The 16,572-nt window shown below is 43.0% G+C and overlaps 1 protein-coding gene across 6 annotated transcripts in view; it reads right to left on the bottom strand.

Moving 5' to 3' along the window:
• PPP1R21 (protein phosphatase 1 regulatory subunit 21) overlaps positions 1-16,039 on the bottom strand; it is a 79,380-nt gene extending 63,341 nt beyond the window's left edge. For 3 of the 6 annotated variants that reach the window (XR_015136975.1, XM_086326978.1, XM_086326980.1), the window contains exons 1-2: positions 14,212-16,039; positions 1,359-1,427 (exon numbers count right to left, since the gene is read on the bottom strand). Coding sequence is in view for 3 of the 6 variants with exons in the window: in XM_086326978.1 (XP_086183104.1) it covers positions 1,359-1,427; positions 14,212-14,721 (579 nt within the window). In the remaining 3 variants the exon portion in view is untranslated. Of the gene's footprint in view, positions 1-1,358; positions 1,428-13,888; positions 14,156-14,211 lie in introns of those variants that run through there. The other 3 variants (XM_086326981.1, XM_086326979.1, XM_086326982.1) reach the window with 3 other exon arrangements.
• Positions 16,040-16,572: the final 533 nt, after the last annotated feature.

A 16,572-nucleotide genomic window follows, 5' to 3' on the forward strand; every position in this document is an offset into this window, starting at 1 on the left:
CTGTCACCATCACCACCACAGCTGCTACCAGCATTAATCAGACACAATCAGCCACAGGAGGGTGTGAAACACCAGTGCGGGCGACTAAGATGAGTTCGGAAATACTTTCTCCAGGGGTAGGTTTTAGACATCATAAGGAAATAGATAATGATCAATTTCTTCAGTGATTTAAACAAAACAGTAACTTAGCTAACAAATTCTGACTATTTATCATCTCAGCTTAAGTGCAGAGAGCGTAGGGTAAGGTACTCTGACCCATCTCAGCCCCGAGTCTGTGCAACAGCACCCAAGGAGGGAGCTCTCCTCAAGAGACAGAGGGGACTAGAGAAGGGTCCAACACTAGCCAAGTGAAAGGACGCATCTCACGATCCTGGTGACTGTTCGTGTGTCACTGGTCGCGGGCTACTCCAGAAAGACAGAAAAGTAAAGGGACTCCTAAGCCCTTTTTTCGGAAGAGGGAGCAAGGGAGGCAGTGAAAGAATGAGGCAGGCAGTGTATTTTACTGAAACTTGGCCAAGAAGGAATCCATATCCTAGAATCAATTTATCCAATTAAGAATATCACTAAGCAGTATCTGTGCCTCCCTGGTGGCTCAGATGGTAAAGAATTTCCCTGTAATGTGGGAGATCTAGGTTTGATCCCTGGGTCAGAAAGATTCCCCTGGAGAAGGGAACTGTAACCCACTCCAGTATTCTTGCCTGGAGAATCCCATGGACAGAGGAGTGTGGCAGGCTATATAGTCCCTGGGGTCACAAAGAGTTGGCCATGACTGAACAACTAACACTTTCAAGCAGTATTTATTACATGTCTGCTACAATGAGGTAGAAACAAATTCTTCTTCTCCCATCATATTTCTCCTCTCAGTTAAAGGTGCTGATGGATCACTCAGTCATCATTAACACAGGTTATTACTATTAAACAGCTCAACCCAAAGCAAGATTAATGCACTAAATGATTCACACTTTCAGACCCATTTATCAGGGGACAATCTGCTGAATGCTAGGGATATAAACATGAATATGACCCAGTCCCTGCAGAGTGCTATCAGATCAAGCCAGATAAGAAGCCCCATTTGTCCTGATGAGTTTAGCTATGAAAGAAGCTGGGTATGAGAGAAATGCATTAGATGCAGTCCCATAAGACATTTTTGTAATCTCCAGCTAAGAAGTCAAAGCACATCACATTCATACCTAAATAAGTAAGAAAGTTAAACACACACAAAAAAATTCGATTACCCTCCCCTATCCCTAGTGAATCAGTGTCAGAGTTGGGAATTTAACCCACAAAATGGGCTAAATCCCCTGCTGTAAGCTTCACTAAACACTAATCTAACTCTCACAACACAAACAGTAGCCTACCTTCAAAGCAGCAGAATTCGCTTGTTCATCCACGACACCTTTCTTCAAGACCTGATTCTGAGCCCGAAGCTGAAAACAGAGGAAGTAATAATTAATTTTTAATATAAAGCAACCACTTACAGCAAGGAAATCACTTACCATCACTTTATAGGAATCTGTACACTGAGTAACTATCAGCTCACATACAAATGAGCCCTCAAGAGGAAAGCAGAGACAACCAGCGTGCCATTCTACAAATAAAGACATAGAGGCTGAGCTGCCCAATGACATAAAACTAAACAATGCAAAATTAAGACTAAAATCCAGGTCTCTTGACCTCCCATGTACATGGTTCTTTCCATGAAACCAATCACCTCCCTAAATAAAAACTATACAATAAAAAATATATATATATACAATATACAATAGGGTATTAAGTATGCCATTTTCCTTATAACTCTGACATACCATTCACCTGTAAAATACATACAACTGGACTAAGTATGGAATAAGAATTCTACAGAGAACCAAACTATAGGGCATCAACACACCCAGCAGGATACTGTGCCTAATATTAGCCATGCAACTATCACTCACTTCAGCCTCAGGAAGGGAGGACTTACAATCAGGCATCAGCAGAAGCAGTGTACAAAAGCAACTGAGAAGCAAGTTTAATTCAGAAATTAATAACAATAGCAGCTAGCATTTGAATGCTCATTCCTAAATACTTTACATGTACTACCTCATCAATCCTCACAACCCGATGAAACAGGTGCTATAATTACCACCACTTCACACGTGAGCAAACTAAGGTACAGAGAAGGTAAGTGGCAATGCTGAGAATCAGACTCCAGTAGTTCTGACTCCAGGCGTAATGCCGTTTAGACAATACTGGCTATTGTTTTATAAAGCTAAATATAAATGAGAACAGTAGTAGGCTGGTGAGATGGAAGAAGTTTTGGGGGAGGCAGGACTTGGGTTTCTTTTGTAGTTAACTTTTTTAAGTTGGGGTCGATCTTTATCTTAAAATATACAAAGCAAAATTATACAGCTTGATGAATTTTTATTCATGGTTACATCTGTATCACCATCACCAGCAGGGATTTGAAAGATAAATCTTCTGCAGCAATCCCCTTCTGCAATTATCAACAAGCACAACACAGAGCACGTGCGTACAAATACACCAGCGCAGCGTAGCTGACACCAAAGGGTTACACACACACAGTCTCAGGACTCAGTATAAAGACCATGAAAGACCAGGTTCTTCTCTGAGAAACTAAATGAATGGGGTGATTTTATCCATGAGCTTAAAAAAAATATATCTATTTCTAATTCTGTGCAGCTCACATCTGTGTCTTGAAAACAGAAATGACCCTTTTCTGTGCCAAAAGAATAGGAATATTTGAATGCTAAACTTTAAACTGAGCATTTGACACTCAAGGGAAAACTGAGCTAAGATTCTAAGAAAAACAGGAACACTGCAGGATATACAGTTTGAGCAAGACAGACTAAAAAGATGAGCTGCTTCTGTTTTTAGAAAGTTAGAGATCAGGGTTCACTACCACAAAAGAAGATCCAAATTTTGCTCTGTCTCGTCCTAGACAATATAAACTAGAGATACTCACTTAATCTTTTGTTATATGGATTACAAAGTGGGGCAATACACCTACCCTATCTTCATTCTTCTGAGGTTGTTGTGAGAATCAGATAAGAAAAGATATGTCAAAGCACTTTCTAAATGATAACATGCTCCACAAATAGTAGCAGAGCTCTTATTAAGAGAGTAGAATCAAAGGGACAACAGATACACTTCTAGTTTGCCATATGACCAGGAGCTAACTGTGGTTCAGATCATCAGATCCTGAAAGAAGATGTTGTTAAAGTGCTGCACTCAATATGCCAGCAAATTTGGAAAACTCAGCAGTGGCCACAGGACTGGAAAAGGTCTGTTTTCATTCCAATCTCAAAGAAAGGCAATGCCAAAGAATGTTCAAACTACTGCACAATTGTACTCATTTCACATGCTAGCCAGGTAATGCTCAAAATCTTTCAAGCTAGGCTTCAATAGTACATGAACCAATAACTTCTAGATGTACAACATGGATTTAGACAATGCAGAGGAACCAGAGATCAAATTGCCAACAACTGTTGCACCATAGAAAAAGCAAGAGAATTTTAAAAAAAAATCTACTTCTGCTTCATTGACTATGCTAAAACCTTTGACTGTGTGGATTACAATGAACTGTGGAAAATTCTTAGAGATGAAATTAACAGACCATGTTACCTGCCTCCTGAGAAACCTGTATTGCAGGTCAAGAAGCAACAGCTAGAACCAGACATGGAACAACAGACTGGTTCAAAACTGGGAAAGGAGTACGTCAAGGCTATATATATTTAACTTATATGCAGAGTACATCATCATAGGCCTTGCCTTGTAGATCAGTCTGTAAAGAATCTGCCTGCAATGCAGGAGACCAAGGTTTGATTCCTGGGTCAGGAAGATTCCTCTGGAGAAGGAACTGGCAACCTACTCCAGCATTCTTGCCTGGAGAATCCCCTTGGACAGAGGAGCATGGCAGGCTACAGTCCATGGGGTTGCAAGAGTTGTACAAGATTTAGTGATTAAACCTCCACATCATGCAAAATGCCAGGCTGGATGAAGCCCAAGCTGCAATCAAGATTGCCAGAAATATCAATAACCTCAGATATGAAGATGATACCGCCCTAATGGCAGAAAGCAAAAAGAAACTAAAGAGCCTCTTGATAAAGGTGAAAGAGGAGAGTGAAAATGCTGGCTTAAAACTCAACATTCCAAAAACTAAGATCATGACATCCAGTTCCATCACTTCAAGGCATATTGATGGGGAAAAAGTGGAAACAGTAACAGACTTCATTTTCTTGGGCTCCAAAATCACTGTGGACAGTAACTCCAGCCATGAAATTAAAAGACCCACATGCTCTTTAGAAGAGAAGCTATGACAAACCTAGACAGTGGACTAAAAAGCAGAGAAATCACTTTGCCTACAAAAGTCCATATAGTCATAGCTATGGTTTTTCCAGTAGTCACATATGGATGTGACAGCTGGACCATAAAGAAGGCTGAGTGCTGAAGAATTGATGCTTTCAAACTGTGGTGTTGGAGAAGACTTTTGACGGTCCCTTGGACAATAAAGAGATCAAACCAGTCCATCCTAAAGGAAATCAACCCTGCATATTCATTGGAAGGACTGATACTGAAGCTGAAGCTCTAATACTTTGGCCACCTGATGTGAAGAGCCAACTCACTGGAAAAGACTCTGATGCTGGGAAAGACTGAAGGCAGGAGAAGAGGGTGACAGAGAATGAGACGGTTGGTTGACATCATCAACTCAATGGACAAAGGTTTGAGCAAACTCTGGGAGATAGTGAAGGAAAGGGAAGTCTGGCGTGCTGCAGTCCGTGGAGTCACAAAGAACTAGACATGACTGAGTGACTAAACAAAACAAAGGGACTATGCTAATGATATAGGGGAGAAAGAAGTAAAAGAAATGGTCCCTATTTCAAAAAGTTTACAATTTAAAGGGAAGAGAAAAGATAATCATACAAGCATTTCCTGCTTAAAAAAATGTGGACATTAAATTTTCTAGAACAGGAGTTATCAAACTAAGGTCGTCGTGAAGTCACTCAGTCATGTCCGACTCTTTGTGACCCCATGGACTGTAGCCCACCAGGCTCCTCCATCCAAGGAATTTTCTAGGCAAGAGTACTGGAGTGGGTTGCCATTTCCTTCTCCAATCAAACTAAAGTACCTGGGCCAAACTGGATAGCTACCTATTTTAAAGTTTTGCAGGAACACAGCCAAACTCATTACTGATGAATTGTCTATGATTGCTTTTGAGTTATAGTGACAGAAATGAGTAGATACAATGGAAACCATATGGCCTCAAGCCTAAAATATTTACCATTAATATTAGGTTCTTTACACTCTGCTCTAGAAGTACAGAGAGATTAAACCACTACTTTAGTACTGACTTCCAACACATGGTATACTACCCTTTAAGCAATCTCAATATATTTTTTGGATAACGTGTTACCTAGGTAACAGAATTCAATAAATATTTTCAAACTCATATAGCCAAAGGACAGCAGTATTACTTGAGGGTTTAGGTTTCATTTCGTACCCCCATTCTAACTTTGATCTATGATCATCTTCTTTGTGCGGTCTTTAGAACCTCTGACTGACTGCCTCAAAGACTAGGGATGAAGTCTGAAATTTGCTGAACTGATAATTTTCTGTAGGACCAGAACTGCAAACATTTTTAAAACAAGCAAACAGGAAAACCTCACCTGTAATTCCTAAGGCACACTTAGAAGCTATTTAAAGCAAACTGAACAGCCTACTTTGTCAAAAAAAGCAAAATTAAATTTTTCAAATCACTACTGTTTGAAAGTTAATCTGATCATAAAGAAAAATGATTTTGATTTTCCTTTGGAAAATACTGTTGGCTGAATTGATAACAATTCAAACACAGTGTTCCAATGGTACCACTCAACAGAAAAATGCAGCTTTTAGAAATATTTATCTAAAATCCCCTTCTACTATTTGGTAGGTAGAAAAGGATGAGTTCGGCCGAGCTCTCCACTGCCTTGTTAATTACACTTGGCATTTAGCATCTTCCTGCATTTCAGCCACTGTCACATCTCTGCATTACTGACCAGCATCTTGTCAAATGCAGATACTGCTATAACCAGTCTGGTCTTTCAGAATCTTATCTTTCTCCTCACCAGCATTCACCACAGTGGGAAGGCAAATGCAGTGTTTGTCTTAGAAACAGTTACAGGTGGTCACTAATGCCTCTAGGAGACGAGTGTGGAGACTCCAGTGGACGTGGACGTAACTGAGAAACAACTGCCCTGAAGTCTCCATTAGGACAAGGAAATTCTCCAGGAGATGATACAGCCTATTTCCAGCAGCTGTGCCATGCACTACTGTTCCATTCAGTAGAGAAACAGTCCTCTGAATCCCAACTCAGAAACCCTCCTGGTCTTTTCAAACTCATTTTTCATGGTCTTGTGATCTTCTGACTAGCTTTACCTTGACTCAAAAACACAGCATTTTCTCATGTTGACCAACCAAACCCCAACTGTTCTTCTAGAACCTACTTTCTACTCTGATCCTACTTCCAAAAATTTTTCCCAATCATTCTCTATAGTGCCCCTATAGAGACAGAGACAATGCCCTCAGAGACAATGCCCTCAGTTTCCTGGGCACTTACTAGTAACAGGACATCACTTATAAAAGTATTCAGTCTTTATAGTACATTTTACATTCACTAATTTATGTATGATTTCTACACTCATGTCCCATCTGCCAATTAAACTATCCTTCACAGTAGAAACTACAGTATAATCCCTTATATCTCCTGCCTACAATGAAAGATCAATAATATGGACAGAGAAAGCATTTGATAAATGTTTAATTATCACATTAAATGCTATAAAGCAGGGGTCCCCAACCCCCAGGCCACCTTCCACAACTGATAACTGGCCTGTTAGGAACCAGGCCTGAAGAAGGCAATGGCACCCCACTCCAGTACTCTTGCCTGGAAAATCCCATGGACACAGGAGCCTGGTAGGCTGCAGTCCATGGGGTCGCTAAGAGTCGGACACAACTGAGCGACTTTACTTTCACTTTTCACTTTCACGCATTGGAGAAGGAAATGGCAACCCACTCCAGTGTTCTTGCCTGGAGAATCCCAGGGACAGGGGAGCCTGATGGGCTGCCGTCTCTGGGGTCGCACAGAGTCGAACACGACTGAAGCGATTTAGCAGCAGCAGCAGCAGCAGGAACCAGGCCACACAGCAGGGAGTGAGCTGCATGCGAGGGAGTGAAGTTGTGGGTATATTTACAGCTGTTGCCCATTGCCCTCCCAACACCCCCAGATGGGACCATCTAGTTGTAAGAAAACAAGTTCTGGGCTCCCACTGATTCTGCATTACGGTGAGCTATATAATTACTTCATTATATATCACAATGTAATAATAATAGAAACAAAGTGCACAATAGATGTAATATGCTTGAATCATCCTGAGACCACCCCTCCCCTCTGCCAGTCTGTGGAAAACCTGTCTTCCACAAAATCGATCCCTGGTACCAAAAAGGTTGAGGACCACTAATGTAACTATAAGGTGTCTAAATGTAACCCTTCGTAGGGACTTTCCTGGTGGCTCAGTGGTCAAGAACCTACCCACTAGTGCAGGAGACACAGGTTCAAACCCTGGTCAAGGAACTAAGATCCCGCATGCCGTGGGGGCAACTAAGCCATGGGTGCTGCAATTAGAGAGAAGCCCTCATGCTGCAAGAAGAGCCTGCATGCTGCAACTGAGACCCAACACAGCCAAAAATAAACAATAAATGCAATGCATTCTGCAAGAGACCATCATTACTTCAACAGTCCCTCTTTAAAGCCCTTCTCCAAATGATTTGAACCTCATGGTCCTATTGGACACCCAGCACCTTCAAAAGTCCTGCGCCTACCTCTCTGACAACCAGTGCACGGACTACTCTGTGTGACTCTGCTTCTGGATCAGCCCGGCTTCAGTCAGACTTACCACAAAGCTGTTTCTCCAGGGACACAGAGAGTGGGGTGAGTCACCTACGATCTCTCTCATGCCGCTCTGCCAATGTGTGGTAGAATAACTGGCCCAAGATTAGAGATTTACTATGTTCTATCACAAACTACTAGAAGAGTTTGTGGGGAAAGAGGTGAATAGCTTATATGCTATTTCTCATCTAATCCTCAGCAAGACTGTGTTCACTTTTACATAACTGCTTCCATACGATGGGCCTTCTGACGTTTATACATGTTTTCGTGCGTGCTCAGTCCAGCTCTTTGTGACCCCATAGACTATAGCCTGCCAGGCCTCTCTGTCCATGGAATTTTTCAGGCAAGAATACCGGAGTGGGTTGCCATTTCCTCCTCCGGGGGATCTCCCTGACCTAGGCATCAAACCTGCATTTCCTGCATTGGCAGGCAGGTTCTTTATCACAGTGCCATCTGGGAAGCCCTTATACATGTTTTACAACCCTATAAAACACATCTTTAGACATCTAGCTTTTCTCTATTACAAAATAATGTATGCAGCAGACAACCTGAAGCCCATTCCTAAGCCTCACCAAAAACCCTGATTTCAGAATACTTAAGTCACCAGCAGACCAGTTTCAGTGTCTCTAGCCTGGATGAGCCTTTAAAAAACTCCCAGTTGTAACATTTTAGGTATTCTACAGCTATGGGAATACCACTCAGTCTTTCTCTCCACCTACTAATTGGCTCCTCGCCCTGGAAAAGCATAAAGTAACTGTGGGCTACAAACTGTGTACTAAAGGTTGAGATCCTTTTGTCACTGAGTTGGGAAGAAAACCTCCTTTCAGACCTGCCTTCAAACAAAACTCTTTCTCTTGTCCCTACTGAATTTCCCTGCGTGTAGGGAAATTCAGTAGGACAAAACCCCCACCCCAACTCTGCAGTCTGCCTCATCAGTGACTGCTTGGCAATTCAGCTGAATTAAGAGTAGGATACCCCTTGACTCTCTAAGGCCTTGCTATTCAAAGTGTGGTCTAGGGATAGCTGTAGCAGGATCACCTGGGAGCAGAATCTAGGCCCCACCCCAGACCTACTGAACCAGAATCTGCAGTTTAACAAGGTGCTTCCCTGATGGCTCAGATGGTAAAGAATCTGCCTGCAATGCAAGAGACCCAGGTTCAATCCCTGGGTCAGAAAGATCCCCTGGAGAAGGGCATGGCAACCCACAGCAGTATTCTTACCTGGAGGATTTCATGGACAGAGGAGCCTAGCGAGCTACAGTCCATGGAATGGCAAAGAATCAGACATGACTGAGTGACTACCCCTTTCACCTCTCAGGTGAGTCACACGGATATTTACGTTTGCGATGCCCTGATCTAGGGGCTAACCTAGCACAGTTCAGCAAGGTGGTCCATAGCCACATGTTCCTATTAAAACTTAAATTACTGGGACTTCCCTGGTGATCCAGTGGATGGAAATCCACCTTCCAGTGCAAGGGACATGGGTTCAATCCCTGGTTGGGGAACTGGGATCCCCCATGCCACAATTAGAGAAAAGCCTATGAGGTGCAAAGAGGAGCCTGCGTGCTGCACCTAAGATCTGATGCAATCAAAAATAAAATAAAAAATAAACTTAAATGACTTAAATAAAATCCAAAATTCAGTTCCTCAGCTGAGCTAGCCACGTCTCAAGTACTCAACAGCCCCACGTGCTAGTGGATGCCCTACCAGACAGCAAACATGCAGAACATTTTCATTCTCCTGGAAAGCTCCAGTGCACAGCACCTTTAGTAGTGAACCCAATACACTAGGGTAGAAAAAAACTGATACTCCATTTTACTTTAGTCCAGCTCCTGAGTCTTACTTCTTTTACAAGAGGAAGCAATCAGATTCAGCCAAGCTCTGCTGTCCGGTAAGCAAAACCGATCCATTCCTAAAATGAGCACATCTAAGAGTACCAATCTAAAAAGTTTCCAAAGGCAATCTCCTTCATAACTACAAGAAGCATCAATTGCAAGGTAAACCGTTAGAGAAATAGGATCCAGCTTTCCCACTGGTTTTTACAGCTTTGAAAAGAGCTTTAAAAAGATTACCTTTATCTGAGCAAAAGCTACTAAACTGACACCATTTCTTGGTGGTTCTCAAACTCTGGTGTGCACGCAAATCACTGGAGAGGTTTGTTACAACACAGATTCCCAGGTCTGACCACCAGTTTCAGATTCAGTAAATCCAGGGTAGATGCACCCCATTCCCAACACTGATGCTGCTGATCCCAGGGCTACGCTTTGAACCACTGACCCAGGATACCACAAACAATGGAAAGATGGTTAGATTTGACACTTGTTTCCACACGGACATTGTGCCAGGCAAGAATGCAGAAGCCTGTGCAGAGAAAGCAGACTGAAATCAAATGGGTCAGGACTGTGTGCCCTCAGCCTCTTTTCCAGAAAGATACACACCAAGTAAGAAATGGTCTCTGGTTCTTAAGTCAACAGTGTAGTCAAAATGAGGCCCTGATTAACTCTCCCTCACATCTCAAAGAGGCAGCCTCCAACTATTACCTATTAACTTCATAAATCTCTGAAAACCAGCTTCTAACCCCTTCCCCGCCCCCAAACTGTTAAACCAGAAATTTTAAAAGCCTACAATGATTGCCTAATTGCCCAAACCACTAATGTCTTAACCTCCACTTTAACTGGCCTTTCCATACACTTTATGTTTTAGCAACCTGTCTGCCTCAGAAATTGTCATCTGCTTCAGCCTCCATGGTTCATCTTTTATCTAACGAAACTCTCAGTGTCTTTTAATGGAAGCTCCTCAGACTGATTTTGCTCTTTCTCAGGGGCAAAAGATTATGACATTTGACATAAAAGATTATGACAGAAGTTATAAAGGGAGAAATGGGCCCCTTCCTGGCACACAGACTGAGATCTGCATTAAATAAGAACAAGAAGATTCTGCAAGTGTCATTGGTTGAGGGATCATGCTTGCTGCTCTCTTGATATTTAGGCCTCCTTCTATAGCTTAAAAGGACATCATTTTTCTTTGTATCCTAAATAAGGAAAAACGGAGACAAAACTGAAATTCAACATCAGCCCACAAACAAAGCTAACAAAAAGGTAAAATACCCCCTTCCATAGGCACAGGGCTGAAGGTAGCATGCATACTGCTTGCTGGGTCACTCACTTGAGTCTGACTCTTGTAACCCCATTGACTGCAGCTCACCAGGCTCCTCTGTCCATGGGATTCTCCAGGAAAGAATACTGGAGTGGGTAGCCATTCCCTTCTCCAGGGGAATCTTCCTGATGCAAGGATCAAACTGCGTCTCCTGCATTGCAGGTGGATTCTTTACCCCTAAGTTAGTAGGCTTAGCTGGTAGCACAAATCTTATCTAGAAATTGCTTGGCACTAGAATCAACAGGGAACAAAAATCACATGAAATCTTTTGACCAATCCCTGTTCTCACATTCTGAAATTTCCATCACATGCAGTTAAAAGGATGAAAAATGGTCTGGCCCAACAGGGAGACAACTTCAAGGCTGGCAGACCCCCTACAGTACCCTTAGCATCTCCTACTGTCCCAGCCTTCCCACAGGTGTTCCCCAAAGAATCTACCTAAAGTGATTAACTCTCCAAGTTCAACTATCATCTTTAGGGGAATTATTTTAAAAGTTCTGGCCTTTGTCCTGACTTTCAGCCAGTCTGCCTCCACTAGAAATTTTCGACAATGACCCCAACATTACTTCAACCTACTATGTGAATCAGATGGCCTCAGCATGCCTTCCAACCATAATACTATGATTACATCTAACCTTCACTGCAAACTGGCGTGCCTTCTGACCCACCCTCCTCTGCCAGTCGGCAGCGGTGTTCTGTCAGAGCAGTCCATGCGTTAATTTCAGGGTCAACTCTCAGTCTTCCCTCATTCATCACGTCCCACAGAATGAATGAGACACAAGGATGAGTGCCCTGACACTTCCATCCATATTCTTCATAAGTTTGCAGCTGCCTGCAAAGCAGGCACTCAAAAAACAGATAAGCTAAACCATACTTGTCAACCATAATTCCTAAATTTAAGCCTTTTCCATCTAAACAGTCACAAATTTTATTTAATCCTATGTAACTCTCCCTGATACTATTCAAAAAGCCTGCAGTCTGGTCTCCTTTTCTCCAGTCTTTCCCCATTTCAGTCCATCTTCCTCATAGCTACCAGTTATCTTTCTAAAAGCAATGTCACTCTCCCATTTGAAAACCTTTAGTGTCTATTCCATTTATTCAAAATTCAAATTTCTTACTTGACATCCACAACTCTTCATGATCGGGTCCAAATTATCCCTCCAACCATACTTCACCACTCTCTGTCATGTATCTGACCGTGTCTTCATGTCAGCAGAGACTGTCTCCTTTGCCTGGAATACTACCATCCATCATTTCCTCCCTATCCGCTACTCCCCAATCTGAGTAACTTCTACTCTTACCTGCCATTTCTTCTGTGCGCCCACTGGTCTAACACTTGTCGTCTTGTATTAATTTTATGTACAACATTTGAATATTCTATTAAAGGGTTCTCCTTAAGGTGGAACTCTGCCTCACTCAATGGGGCCTGGGACTGTTCACAGGTGGCATATAACTGTTTGCTAAACAAAAGAGCTTACATAGCCAAAAGAATAAAATCTTTTCAAAGTTTCCACTACTTTTGGGAGGCTGTTATTTCAGCAGTGTGGTCACTGCTCAAAATATTTCTGGAACTCTCTTCTGCCACTTGGAATTGCCTTCTGAGCTTGTTTACTATCTGGAAAAGAAAATCAATCCCCTTACTTTATACTCATGAAACATTTTCACCCCAAAATAGGAAAGCCAAGTGTCTGGACTGCCATCCTCTACCCACCACACTTCATCACATGGATTTGTTCCAAATAATTTCTGGACCTTTCAAACAAACAAAAAATGCCTTCAGAGAATAAAAACTTGCCATCGCTAACATCTTGCCAGAGGCTCTTAGAGACAAATTCAAATGGAAATGCAGAAGTTTTGCCAATGGTCGTGCTTAGATGCTCAGTCTGTCCTACTCTTTGCGACCCCTTGGGCTGTAGCCCACCAGGCTCCTCTGTCCATGGGGATTCTCCAGGGAAGAATACTGGAGTGGTTTGCCATGCCCTCCTCCAGGGGATCTTCCCAACCCAGGCCTCCCACTTTGCAGGTGGATTCTTTACCTTCTGAGCTACTGGGGAAGCTCTTGCCAATAGTAGCACCACTGGAATAACAGTATCTCAAAAGGCTTCCATGTGATTGTGAGGACTTAAGTGTGTATGTTTAGGCACAGGTTTTATTTTTCACAAAACAATGCATTTCACCTTGGTGCATATCCGTTATATGAAATTTTTTAAAGCGTGTCTCAGTTTCTCCAAAGTAAAAAAGAGTCTAAGCTTCCCCATGCTCCCTTGAATGCCAAGATCACCGAAAACCAAGTTTAATGACTACTGAATCTATTTCCAAAGATGCAAGATTCTGCTTTTAGAACTTCATTAGAATATTCTTGAGGCAGAACCACACTACACAGAAAAGCAGCACCGCCCTTTTCCAAGAAAAGGGTCCCATCAGTTAAAAGACTGATGCCATAAATATGACAAAGGGAAAGGTCACTATTTTGCTTAATTCAACATGTTCTGAGCATCTTCTGGGTGCTCTGCCCCACTCCAGGTGACCCAAGAAAAAGAGAAAAGGACACAGCCCTAGCACTCCAGCTTTCAAAATCATTTTCAGACAACGTCTTTCCAAAGCACTGAATCCATTCGTAACCACCTATCTCTGGTGAAGTAGTTTACACGCATGACTCTATTCACACTTCAGATTTAATTGTGGGGGGTGGGGGGGAGGCAGATAAATCTGTTTATCCTCACATCATTCCTGTGGGAAAGGAGAAAGCTTGATCCTTCCCATCGCCGGGCTGGGAAAATTGAGGAAGCAGCAGGAAAGCGATGGTCCTCACCTTTCCCTGCCCCTCCCGACCAGCACCAGAGGCGGAAGCCAGGATTTCTGACATCCCTGTCCATGCCCGCTAGTTCAGTGAGAAGGAAGAATCAAACTCCTGCTCCTTCCCGCAGAAACGCACACCGACCAGACACCGCCCGGCCCCATCTCCTGGGAACTGCAGGTGGAAGCGCGGTAATGGTGGATACAGAAGGCGGAGGAGACAGGAGGGGCGCGCTCGCATGCCCCCTCCGCCTTCTCCCTCTGTCCCGACAAGTCGCTGCCAAGGCAACCCGAGGCCGCAGGACCGGGGACCCCCTACTCCCCGCATACGACGGGTACCTTAGAGTACTCCTGAGCCAGCTTCTGGTACTTCCCCTGCAACTCTGCCGAGGCCATGGCCTCCCCCGCCCTGTCCAGGCCAGACTGCTCAGGCCACTCAGCCCCACCCCCCGCCCCCAACCCCAGACACGCTGCCGGGTATGGCTCCACCAGCTCCTGCCCGCTCTGCCACCGCCGCCGCGCCTCCTCCTCCACTTCCGGGTTCTCCGGGTGAGAGGAAGGAGGAGTGGGGCCAGGGGTGGAGCGACCACCGTGGGCGGGGCGACGTCTGACATCACCGCCCCACCCTCCCGCGCCCGAGCACGTACGCGCGCAGAATCTCTGGCGCTCGTGGGCTCTGCCTCTGGAGGGGGCAAGGGGCGCCATCTTGACGCATGGTCCAAGATGGCGACCCAGAACAGGGAAGGAGAGCATTAAAAGGGGAAGAAAATGATAAGAGCCCACAGAATGGGCGGGGGACGGCGGAGAGGGGCGGTGGTGCGAAGAATCGAGGACCGGAAGAAGAAACATTCTAAGCGCATCAAGAATTCTGGTCGAACACACTGTCCTCCCCCACTGGTTCCCATGGCAACTGTCTGTCGTTTGATGGTTACATCTTTCAGAAGGTGCTCGGAGAGAAAGACCTCTGTATTGCGCTACCTGCTATCCGGATATGGTAGCACCGGACATGGCCTGCATTATAAACTTTCCCCCAATTTTATAACGCGCGCTACTTCACCCTGTTCTGCTCCAGACAAACCTTTGTCTTATATTTTGACGTTGAGATGTCTTTGTGTCCATTCTCTACCCATTCCACCCGCCCAGCCCTGCCCCCACACTGGCACTGCATCAGAGCGTTTTCTCAGAGAATTGGGTAAAAAGCGTTTAGGAAATTTCAGGGAATGATCCCTGCCACGCAAGCAGATAGGGTGGACGTTAACGACATGTAACTGGACAATTGAAGCAAATAGTAGTCTGCCTGAAATACTTTATGCCGCTTTGCTCATTAAATATGTTTTGAGGACGTATTATATGTTAGATATTCTAAGCATTGCATTTATTGCAACATTGAAATGTTCATAGAGGAATAAATAATTTAGGATACTTGGTTGCCATAAATTACAGCACTGCAGTTTAACAAAACTAATAACCTAGATCTGTATATATCTGCATGAATCTCTATCAACATGACAAAACACTGTTTGTAAAAAGCAAATTGCAGTATACTACAGCATGAAAAGATACATTTGAAGAATATAAAGCAACATTTGTGCTGCTCATGGACACATGAACATGTACTAAAAATAGAGAAACAAGAACTGGAAGGATACACATCTAATTCTGGCTTGTGATTGCCTCTAGTGAGAAAACGAAGAAAGGGGAATGAAAAAGAACAAAGAAGCATAAATTTTATTTTTATTTAATTTTTTCAAGTGAATGTGACTGGAAGTTAACATTTATTATCCAGGTAATAGGAAAAGGGATGTTAGTTATATTGTTATTTTAGAACGTTTGATATTTTCCATGATTAAAAAAACACCTCCTATTTTCCTGTTTGACATTCGACTCTGAGTATGCCTGGAATTTTAAAGTGAAAGCATGAGCTGGTATATGCACTTTTCAGCCACTGTAATGTAAGGAAAGGATTACAAACTTTTAAAAATGTTGTTTATACTTTTCAGTTGACAGCCAAGCCCTACTATCCAGCAAACTTGCAGAATTTTTTAAATTATTATTATTAGTTTTCCATGGCACCACCAAGCGGCAGAATTAAATATTGTTAAGTGTATTTCTGTAGTTTGTACTGTAATGGAAGTTTCAATTATTTAAAAATAAAATGCTATTTCAGAACTAACATTCCAAAGAAAGAATATGCAACTTTGGTTAGAGAGCCTATGTACTGACCTGAGAAATTTATATTTCCACTGCTTAATCTAGCCGTTCTGTCAGTTGCAAAAAAATTGTTTTCAAATCCCGACTGCTAAATCGAGCACATTGCAGAATCTCTTCCTCAAAAGACACCATTAAGTGACTGAAAAGGCATTTGCAATATATATATCCAACAAAGGTGTCCCTTATCCAGATATATAAAGAGCTCTTACAAATCAATAAGAAAAAAGACCAGCAACCAGATAGAAAAATGAGCAAGGGACTTCCAACAGGCAATTCACAAAGGAAAATACACAAATGGGCCATTAAACGTGCAAAGGGGTGTTAAGTTTCATTAGCAACCAGGAGGAAGTGAAATTAAAACCACAGTGAAATGCCATACACACCCACACAAACGGCTAATATTTAAAAGATTGAGAAGAGTGAATGAGAATATAAAATGAGAAACTGTCATAACATATTGATGAGAGCCTTCCCTAGTGGTGCAATGGG

The sequence above is a fragment of the Bos grunniens genome, chromosome 11 (assembly GCF_055505025.1).
Source record: "Bos grunniens cultivar Pamir isolate PY7600 chromosome 11, Bosgru_T2T1.0, whole genome shotgun sequence".
In the NCBI taxonomy this organism is placed as follows: Eukaryota; Metazoa; Chordata; class Mammalia; order Artiodactyla; family Bovidae; genus Bos; species Bos grunniens.